The sequence below is a fragment of the Periophthalmus magnuspinnatus genome, chromosome 14 (genome assembly GCF_009829125.3).
Source record: "Periophthalmus magnuspinnatus isolate fPerMag1 chromosome 14, fPerMag1.2.pri, whole genome shotgun sequence".
Lineage (NCBI taxonomy): Eukaryota > Metazoa > Chordata > Actinopteri > Gobiiformes > Gobiidae > Periophthalmus > Periophthalmus magnuspinnatus.
The window spans coordinates 11051785-11063184 of NC_047139.1; the positions used below are offsets into that span (position 1 = coordinate 11051785).

The window sequence follows — 11400 nt, forward strand, 5'->3', positions numbered from 1 at the left end:
GAATAAAATTTCTTCTATGCAAGCTGTCAAAATTATTTGATTTTAATATTATTAAAAACACTAAGCACATGTACAAACACATAGACAAAATATCAAAGAAAATATGCCAAAACTATATATTAGAACAGATCAAAAGACAAAATAGGGGAAAGGAGTGCGGATTGTATTATTTTTGCTTTCCGTTGTAAATTTTTTATGACATCCGGTGTTTGTGTCACACTTCCGGTCCTTCCATTAGAAACACATTCAAAGATTTATTTAGTTCCGCCCAAGCAAACAAAAGCTCCGCTGGGGGTTGACATAAATCACTGTCTTTCCCATTATGTTTTAAAATCTATTTATCATTAAAAGACTCATCCTTGCTAATTTCGTGGCGTAAATTATCTTGTACATCATTTTTTACGCTATCACTAGTCTGCGCTGTAGGACTGATCATTTCGCAACAACATCACAGCACACAGCAGCAGCAGTAACGTCTCGCCAACTCACCACCACCTATTACCGTCAAAAAACAACGAAAATACCGGCGTCTAACCTTATAAGACAAAATGGAACACTCTACGCTTTGAAACAGACTTATTAGGCCTGGGTGGTTCCTACTCTGAAGACAAAACATCTGATGAGAAGAGGAGTGGGTTGAGCAAAATAACAGCTAAAATTAGGCGAGTACAAGATGTTTTCATGAAGCTGATGAGCTTGGATTATTTTAACACAAGTGTTTTTTGTTCTAGCATCTTCTGTCTTCTTAATAACAATGTGATTTTTAGGTCTGTTTACGATTGGGGCATGTAAATAATCTACTTTACTAATGAAGGCTTTTTATGGTCTGCTTTGATTTACATGGCTTAGGGTAACTATTCAGTAGAAGGCCACATTCTGTTTAAATCCTCATTGTTGAACCTTGTTGTTGGCTCCTGTAGATGTAGGCTAGAGAGGCCTAAACCTTTTCAAACTAATCTAATCACTAAATTACTATCAGTGATTACTATTTGTGCATACCAAAAACATTACCAGGCAAAGCAAAGGTTCTGAAAATCTATTTTATATTGTGTATTTATAAGTAACTAGTTAGTGTCAGTGGAATATCTGATTGCAGTATTTTTAGTTTAAAAATGAAGAAAAAGTTGGATATTATTGGATTTTAATAGCTGTTAACAACACAGTATTATATCTTTTGAATGGTAAAAAGTCCTCAAAAGTTTTGATGTAACAATGGAGCACTGTTATCATGCCCAAATCTTCTAACTTAATCAGAAAGGAATCTTTATATCTGAAACCCATGAATAGTTCTAAAAATATAGTGCTGTTTATGGATAAGCCTAATTATGTTATATACAGACACACAGCCGTTCTTGGTGATGTTTAAAAATTAAACCGTACTTTTCACAAGTTAAATTTAATTTGTTCTCAGTTTAATTAATCCTGGTTTAGTCTGTGTTACATTAACTTATCCAATGCAGTTGAACAGTGAACACAGCACATGTTTGTAGTCTACACATGACACAGTTAGCAGAACTTATAAAAGCTCTTATTTACTGCATCACAGACATTTATTAATTAAATAACTGCAGCTTTTGCTATCTGCTATTTGCCATTATTACGACCATTCAAATTGCAATTTCATTATTTTTAGCCTTATTATTATTATTTTTTTTCTTAAGTAGTTTTGCTCAAAATGTTTTAGAGTCATTGGGACAAATTATAGTTTTGTCGTGACAACTCAAAGCCAAGTGGGGAATGTGTGGCAATTACTTAGTAAGATAACAGTTGCTGATCTTGTGATTGAAGATACTTGTTGAAATGTGGAAATGCTGAAAGGGTGTAAACAGGAAGTCATTGTGCTGCAAGTCACCACAGAAAATATTACATCTGATTTAAATTTTGAGACACAATTCAAAAACGTACCACAAAATCAAGTTCTTCCTCATAAAATCTTAGAATAATGCCAGCCAGGATCAGACTAGGAATTAATCTGGACTAAACTTGGTCCTGGTTCATGCCTAGTTTAATGTTGATGTAAACTTGGTTTGGACCTGTTCTTGTCCAGGTCAAATTTCATCTTTAGATTAGTGTCAGTTTTGAAGTAGTATATTGAAAAACATTATCTGATTGTTGTTTTTTCAGCCAAGAGTCCAGAGACATCCCTGTTCGTGTTCGTGGGTTCGTTGGTGAGTGGTGGAGTGGTTGACCCCAGCCGTGACACTCCCTTGTGGACATGTGTGCAATGCGCGTGGACGCTAAAGTGGTGATGTTAGGGAAGGAGAGTGTGGGAAAGACCAGCCTCGTTGAGAGATACGTGCACAACCGCTTCCTGGTTGGACCCTACCAAAATGTAAAGTGTGCTTCTTTCCATTATGTCACCATTTTCAATTTCAAAATTAAATATAAACTTCACCAAAATTTTCAAACTAATGAAAACAAGGTGATTGTTTTTTGTTTTTTTTCACCAAACCCTTAAAAAGGGTTACACAGTATACCATGTTATATTGTTCCCTTATCAAAATACAGGGTGTTCATGAAGTCCAGACTTGTTCTATTGTACTCTATTGTGGTTTCCGAAGTTTTTTTTATTCCTCATTTAATACACTTCTATATGGGCACCATTAGTCACATGAAGCTCAAGATGGTACTCAATTTCTTGCCATGTTCGCTGTAGCATAGCCTCATCAATGTTTGCAATTACATCTGTTATCTTTTGCTTTAGTTCAGTAATGTCCCGTATCTTTGTTCAACACACAATATCTTTGATATAGCTCCACAGAAAGAAATCCAGAGGTGTGATATCTGGTGAACATAATGGCCACAGAATTGGTCCGTCCCCTCCAATCCAACAGTCTGGAAATGTTTGATTGAGGACCTCACAAACATACAGACCATAATGTGGTGGGGCACCATCTTGCTGGAAAATGATGGTTGGTTGAAGGTCCTATAGTTGTGGTGCCCCATATTCAGTCAAATGGTCAAGGTAGACATTTCGTCAAAAGGAGGCCTCTTTAATCAACAGGATGCCTGAAATACAAAAATGCAATATGATTAAAAACAAAATCTAAATAACAAACAAATCTAATTAATGTACCTTATTAATTGCTTTTGTAAATAAACTTAAACTTTATGGACACCCTGTATATCATCCTTGCATGTTTGAGTAATCTTGTGACGTCTCCTAAGACCTATTTGAACTCTCCTCATGGTTAGCAGTATGATTCTGTCCAATGATCAGCCTACAAGCCTACATAACCCTTATTTTTATTTTTTTAATAAATATACAAAAGCATGACACAACTACACTACAACTTCACAAATTTGATGTAATGTGCAGTAGTTTCATTAGTGGAATATTGTTTGATATTGTTACATTTTATTGTTTTGAAAATGCAATATTTGTCGAAAACAACATTTACAAGTTTAATACTCTCTTTTTAACTCTCTCTCTAACATGCCATATGCTCTCTAAACCAAAACTGGACTGTTTGTGAATTTACTGTACCTCATTTTAAACATGCAATACTAGATTACTTTCTAATACAGATATCTTTCTAACAACAATACTAGCCTTTTATCACAAAAATATGTTGGACTATATAATGCAACTTCACTGCTGTAACATTCTTATCTGTGAGCTGTGTTTCGGCTTTAGACAGAGCTCACATTCATAATTCTTAACTGTAGCTAAGTAATTGATTTATAAATCTGTTTAAAGTCTAAACAGAACAGTTATAAAGAGCATGTGGTGCAGAATGTGATCCTAATGTTAAAAAAAAACTTTATTCACACATAACTGGATTCAAATCTCACTTTTATGCCAAGTTTACACTTCACATAAACAATGGAATTAAACAGGGCTCAAATTGCCTTCACTTAGATGCAGATAAAATAATGTTTTCTATTGTTTTTAACCTCCTTTACACTGCTTCATTCCTTAGTGAAGCAACAGAAGGCAGGTGTACTGTAATCAGGCATGAATTTGTTTACTTGCTTGGCATACATATATTACATTGGCTCTAAAAAGTGAAAAGCCTAAGCTCTCACTGCAAAAATAATTTCTAGTTTAGTAGCAATTTCTTGAAGGCAGGATATTTATGTTAGTTTCAGTAATTTTTTTTTCCATACATTTGGCTGCTATTTATTTCAAACCCAATTATTTGTTAATGGGGTAAGGCCTTTACTTGCCTCTTTGTCAAATGTATTTTCAGCGAGCTAAATTATCTGCTGTGAAACCAGTGAATGTCACAGTAGTAATTAAATCTAACTACTCAAATTGAGATTTATATACCGAATGACTTTTTAACCAAGCCATTCTCTTTATTCAGTGTTTACAATGATGTAAAAGATTTTTCAAATGGCTTGAAGAATGCATAATATAAATGATTAACGTTATGTTTCCACACAGACGATCGGCGCTGCATTTGTGGCCAAAGCGATTCAAGTTGGAGACAAGGTCATCACTCTGGGAATATGGGTGAGCTATAAAATATATTAAATGTGAAACTAAAATGAATTATCATTGATGACGAATTACTAAAGATCGATATAGTTCAGGGCATATAAAGTATGTAAAGCAAAATTGTTGAATTTCCAGGACACTGCCGGGTCAGAGAGATATGAAGCTATGAGCCGAATCTACTACAGAGGAGCAAGAGCTGCTGTCGTCTGCTACGGTTAGTCACAGTGCAATGTACTGTATATGATAGACTATACTGTGCTGTATTTTAACTTCTAAAACTAACTACTGCTTAAATGCATTATGTCACATTTCTTGAGGAGAATCCGCACCTTGTCTCTATTGAGATGCTATTGCTTTGCCTGTAATGTTCCGCTGTATAGCATTAACCTAATCTATACTTTGTATTTATTCAGTTACACAGTTGAAACCAGACACTTAGATACACTATATCAAAAGACACAAATGATTTTTTTTCTCACTGTCAAACATGAAATGGGACTAAACCTTTCCTGTTTTAGGTCAGTTGGGATTACCAAAATTATTTCTATTTGCTAAATACCAGAATAATGAGAAAAGGATTTTTTTTAGACATTTTTTCATTATTTTCTTCAAAGTCAGACGTTTACATACAGTAAGATTTAAGTTTAAATACAGTAAGAAACAGTAAGATTTGTGAATTTGGGAAAACCCAAATGATGATGTCATGTCTTTGGAAGCTTCTGATAGGTTTATGAACAACATTTGAGTTAATTAGAGACACACCTGTGGATGTAGCTGAAGGCACACCTGAAACATACTGCTTCTTTGTGTAACATCATGGCAAAGTCTAAAGAAATCAGCCAAGATATCAGGAAGAAAATTGTGGACTTGCATGAGTTTGGTTCATCCTTGGCTGCAATTTCCAGATGCATGAAAGTGCCATGTTCATCTGTTCAAAGAATTATATGCAAGTACAGTATAAACACCATGGAAATGTCCAGCCGTCATACTGCTCAGGAAGGAGACGGATTCTGTGTCCCAGAGATGAACGTGCTTTGGTTCGAAATATGCATATCAACCCAAGAACAAAAGCAAAAGGCCTTGTGAAGATGCTGTTGAAGCTGTATGAGTGTGTCATTATCCACAGCAAAACGAGTACTGTACTGACATGAACTGAAAGACCACTCTTCCAGGAAGAAGCCATTTCTCCAAAATAAACATAAAAAGCCAGATTACAGTTTGCAAGTGCACACAGGGACAAAGACCTTAATCTTTGGAGACATGTCCTGTGGTCTGAAGAAGCTAAAATTGAACTGTTTGGCCATAATGAGCATTGTTATGTTTGGAGGAAAAAGGGGGAAACTTGCAAGCAACACCATGAGGAAAGAACATTATGTGGAAATACTGAAGTAAGATCTTTAGACATCAGCCAGGAAGTTAAAGCTTTGGTGCAAATGGGTCTTACAAATGGACTATGACGCGAAGCGAAGCATACTGCCAAACTGGTTATAAAATAGCTTAAGGATAACAAAGTAAATGTTTTGGAGTGGCCATCACAAAGCCCTGGTCTCAGTACTATTGAAAATGTATGAGCAGACCGGAAAAAGCATGTTCGAGCGAGGTGGCTTACAAAACTGGCTCAATTACACCAGTTCTGTCAGGAGGAATAGGCCAACATTCCTGCTAACTACTGTGAGAAGCTTGTGGAAGAATATCCAAAACTTTTGACCCAAGTCATACAGTTTAAAGGCAATGGTAAATACTAATGAAATGTATGTAAACTTCTGCCTTTGAAGAAAGTAATGAAAAATTGTCTAAGAAAAAATATCTCTCATTATTCTGGCATTTAGCAAATAGAAGCAGTATCTAAATCTGGTATAACTTATCTTTTCTTTTGTAAAAGTAATTAATTTGTACATGGTCAAAAATACTTATATAATATGGAACTATAACATTTTCATGGACACAAGCAGTTGATTTAGTCTTGGTTTTAGACCATATTCAGATCTGCTTAAGTTTGTCACTGTCTGTGAAAACTATTACTGTGATGTTTTTATTTTTTTTGTTTAATCCACATGCTGAAACTTTTGACAAAGGTTTACTGTACCTGTACTGATGTAATTATATTGCGTTTTGTAAATCTGTAATATCAATTTTGTTTCAGATTTAACAGACAGCAGCAGCTTCCAAAGAGCAAAATTCTGGGTAAAGGAGCTACAGAACTGTGAAGAGGTAAATTATCCAATGCATACTTGAAATATTTTGAGCCAATTTATGTTTTTGTTTTATTCTACTAACTATTTTACTCAACTTTGAACTTAAAACCATCATTTAAAAACTGTTTATATAACTACATGAATACAGAGATCAGCAGCATAAGGACTTCACAGCCTTCACAGTCCCCCTCCTCATTATGTTCATATTGATTATAGGCACCTCAGAAGGATAGAGAGCAAAGGAGAAATAACAGATTGTTTTTCTGAATTGTTTAAATGAATGCATCTCTGTTGCAGCATTGTAAGATTTACTTGTGTGGAACAAAAAATGATTTGATCCAAGGAGACCGGAGCTTGAGACAGATCGACTTCCATGATGCACAAGACTTTGCTGAAGGTACTACTACTACTGTTACTACTGTTACTACTACTACTACCACTACTATTACTACTACTTCTATGTATGCAACAACTAACTATTAATAACCAAGAAGAGCACTATAGAAAGTTACTAGATCAATCTTTCAAGAAAAAAAATATGTAAAGGTACTTACTAACCCTGAATGATGAATATGTGCCAGTGGTAAAATACTTAGTATATTAAACGTGATGATAGCCTTTGATATATCACTATTTCAAAATAAACAAATTAGCTGATTGTTTTAATAAAAGGTGCATTATGGAACTTTTCTGGTGTAGGGTCAGTCACCTGCTTGTTTCCATGGCTGGAATGTTCCACAGTATGGCACTAAGTTGGTCTGATTAATGAAGCGATGACTCTGCTCACAGTAAGAAGGCATGAGTAGTAAAAACACCTATAATCAAATGAATCCAAGAGAAGTAGGCTTAATGCCATACTGTGGAACATTCCAGAATTACAAACACGTCAGAGGATTCTTGCAAGTATTCCATCTTTGTTGATATTACAAAAACTTCAAAATTTTGTCTTTCAGAAATCGGAGCGCAACATTTCGAGACCTCAAGTAAAACAGGAAACAACGTGGGTGAGTCACTGCTCCAGTGATATTTGGGCATTCAGGAAGTGGGCTTGAATTAGAAATATGCCCATCGAGGTTTACTCATGTACTGTATTTGTAAACATGAGGCAAACTAACTACACTAAATACAAGTTGGACTGTCATTTTACAATTTAAAAACTGATTGTTCTGTGTTAATGTGGCAGAGTGGTTAGCCTGTCTCCTGCCTCCCATTAAGAAGGTTGTGGGTTAGATTCCTAATCTCTCTGAGTGGAGTGCACATGTCTACCTGCCTGGTCAGCCAAAACCACACGTTATGACAAAACTTTACAAAGACAAGTGGGTCTGGAACCGTGTTCTTCCCGATTTCAAATAGGTGATTGGTTAATCTGCCTGTCAATCAGAGAAACGCAATCTCGAAAACAAACATGACGGCTCATGACTAAAAAAGGAAACCTATAACGCAGAGGACTGAGAAATAGTGAGGATTTCTACAGAATCAACAATCGAAGCACCAAACTGTTATTTAGTAAAAGAAGCTATTTATTTTTTTCTGACGATATGAGCGTATTCAGATATGTCTTCTGCATTTGCCTGGTTGGTCAGGCAACATGTCTGCCCTGTTTTACTGTGGCAGAGTGGTTAGCGTAAATTCTACTTGAAAATATGTTCAAAAAATATGAATTATTTATTAATTATTGCTTTAAATATATTTAAATTGAACTTACTTTTCCCACACAGACGAGTTGTTCCAGAAGGTTGCAGAAGATTACAATGACACAGCATTACAGTTTATGACAGGTGAGTGTGCTTTACAGATTGTAGAGCTCAAGTTTGATGAACTTGGATGTATTTGATAAACATTTGTCTTTTACTTAATGTTTTTTCCTCCTTTCACAGAGGAGACGGGGGTGGACCTGGGTCAGAAAAAAGATTCTTACTTCTACTCGTGTTGCCACAGCAACTGAATGTACAAAATTTTGAATACTGGGACAGTGAACCAAGTCTGGACACAAACCAGGTCTAAATCAGGACTAAACCAGGTCTTAAACAGGACTTAAAAGACTTGAATAAACTCTGGTTTGTATGTAAAACGTCAAGCTGCACAAAAACTGAAACTGGAATCTCTCAAATTGAACTGTGGACATCATTTTGAGGAGATAAAAAAGTCAAACCAAAAGAGGGAAGAGTGTGAACATTTATAAAGTTTACAGTGAAAATCTGCTGCCTGAGAATGTTATAGGGGATAGCATTTTATTTCTGATCAGCACTGCAATTATTTTGTGCTTTTGTGGTATATGAACAAAGCTGACAATTGTAAAGATTTTTGGAAACTATGATGACAACTTGAATTAAAAACTCTATGTAACTATTCTGGTGAGGGGTCTGCCACCTGCTTGTCTCCTTGGAGACATTATTGCTATGACTTGAATATTCCACTACCTGCCGTTCAAATTGTATATCTTGCATTTTTTCCAATTTTTGTTTTAAGCTAAAATGAACACACTAAAATACATGCATATTGTCACCTCTCCACAGATCCAACATTTTAACTTGCCCTAGTTACAGACATTTCTCTGTGAAGAAGCAGTTGGTATACCTTCCACCAGAAAAGTTACATAGTGTACCTTTAAAGTGACTTGCTCAGTTCCTCTTTACCACCTTTTTTTTTCTTTTTTTCTTTAATGTGTCCCTCACATTGCAGCCAACCACAGTAGGCAAATGGATTGATGGGGTAGTGGGTGTAAGTTTTGCCCAGGGGCACAATGGCAGTAGGTGATTGAACCTTCCAGTTTCTAAGCAGGTGCCTAAACCTCTAGATTACAGCCTTTTACTAATGAAATAACAAAATAAAATTGAACAGTATGATGCCACAAAACACAAGGATATTGTAATCACGTACATAGTTGCTAAATTGTTAATTTTGCATCACAAATTAAAATTTGTGAAACAGGAAATTGTTCTTTTTAGATCTTTTTTATAGTTCTCAAAACTACAGGTACTGTCCTTTCTCTCATGATTGTATTTATTTTAGCTTTTTTAAATTGTGTTTCCATGAGGGACACACTGTGCTGCTGGAGGTTTGATGTGCCATTTGATGATATATTTGGAAGCACAAAGTTGTATTCCAGGCTGAGACAGAGCTTCTGAAAAACATGTTCAAATGTGTTCAATTAAACTCGAATGGAAATCTACTATTGATTTTTTTTTTTTTTGTCTAAATAAGATAAACATTTTTAATGCCACTATCCATCAAAATAGCATAAAAGGAACTGTATGTAAGATAGTGCTTAAAATTAGAGCCCTGAGGAGGGTGAGTCAGCGAGCCCCATTTTGACAAAAATTGCAAAAATCAAGCAGTAAACAATGTATAAACAATTAAGTGTTTTTTTTTCATTAGAGTTTAGTGAGCTCTAATTTTCAGTGAGAATCCAGAGAAAAAATATTGAGACGGCTCAGTAGTGCCACCTCAAATAACAATTTATATTGCCCCAATGGGAGCTTGTCCCAGAAAAATGTCATTGTAGACAAATGTCATCGAATCAAACTGGAGATTGACAAAGTCACTCTTTTGACATCTCCAACAATTCACTTTCAACATTTGACCAAAAGACAAAACCCATATGCAATAAAAGGCTCTTAATTACATATTAAACAAAATGTTAGGCGTGGTCATGGTGATTTTTTAACAAAATGTTTTTTGGAAAAATAAATAAAATATATATTTCATAAATGTTGTCGGATCTGAATGGACCTAATGAAGTGCGTGTGCACATTTTCTGAGCTGGACATAACGCAAATTAGGACTCTATCTTTTAAGATGGTGCAGTGGTGCCTTTCGAAAATTAAAATACATTATGATAGGAGTGGGCACATAAAACTTGAAATAGAGCATCCCCAGATAGACAATATATTAGTTATGCTGAGCCAAACTGGAGACGTCCAAAATCTAGACCTCATACTTTAATAACCTTGTCCTAGATTTTTTGAGCTGACAGACTCCAAACTGAGGCAGCATCATCAGGACATATCTGTGGTCAAACATTGTCTCAAGGTGTGGTCATGATGAGCTCTTAATGAAGTGGCCATTTTGAATGTATAAAAATCCCTGTAACTTTTGCAAAAATGGTTGGATCTGAACAGACTCAACGTAGCCTTTTTGTGTTTTGGTGATCTGGACATAATGATATGTGAATTAAATTTGTGTCTTTAAAAGTGGCTCTCCAGTGCCCCCTGTAAAGTTGGGACAGAAAACTTTAGTTTAGTTTGTAATAATCCAATAAAATTTTGTACACTTTATGTGACCTCGAGCAAAGAATTCTATGGGGACCACACCCTATCTCCAACGTGAAGGCAGCCATTTTGAATACAAATTTGCAGATGACCTCATACTTTTAAGGCATAATGGAACAGATACATTTAGTTTGTCATAGACAAAATTTGGCACATGCACATTTTATATGACCCAAATCAAAAAATTATATGTGGACCACACCATATCACTGATGTCAAGGTGGCCATTTTGAACATAATCATACAGATGTAAAAAATCTAGCCCCGGTGTTTTATCACACTTGTCCTAGGCTTTTTGTCCTGTACCTTTTGCAAACACTGACGGATACAGACAAACCAAATCTAATATTTGTGTACTGTGATGACATGGATAAAATTATGTGTGGCTCTTCAGTGCCCCCAGCACAGTTATAATAGGTTGGAAACATTTATTTCCAGCGTGAAACCGGAAATACTGAATGATATGTCAAGCCGATGTTCAAAGGAAGCC

The 11400-nt window shown here is 35.5% G+C and overlaps 1 protein-coding gene across 1 annotated transcript; it reads left to right on the forward strand.

Annotated features, from left to right (window-relative positions):
- Positions 1–242: 242 nt before the first annotated feature.
- On the forward strand, positions 243–9839 carry rab24 (RAB24, member RAS oncogene family). Its single transcript, XM_033978182.2, has 9 exons — positions 243–662; positions 2125–2332; positions 4391–4459; positions 4580–4658; positions 6588–6655; positions 6937–7036; positions 7593–7643; positions 8358–8417; positions 8517–9839. Exons 2-9 carry the CDS (start codon positions 2216–2218, stop codon positions 8582–8584), a joined length of 612 nt encoding a protein of 203 aa, XP_033834073.1. The 5' UTR covers positions 243–662; positions 2125–2215; the 3' UTR covers positions 8585–9839.
- The last annotated feature ends 1561 nt before the right edge of the window (positions 9840–11400 follow it).

What these genes read in the sequence shown, in the direction of transcription:
- rab24 (XM_033978182.2), top strand. Translation starts at nt 2,216, where the DNA reads ATGTGTGCAATGCGCGTGGACGCTAAAGTGGTGATGTTAGGGAAGGAG. An exon ending in TCATCACTCTGGGAATATGG is followed by an intron (nt 4,460 to 4,579) that starts GTGAGCTATAAA and finishes TTGAATTTCCAG; the next exon opens with GACACTGCCGGGTCAGAGAG. An exon ending in AGCATTACAGTTTATGACAG is followed by an intron (nt 8,418 to 8,516) that starts GTGAGTGTGCTT and finishes CTCCTTTCACAG; the next exon opens with AGGAGACGGGGGTGGACCTG.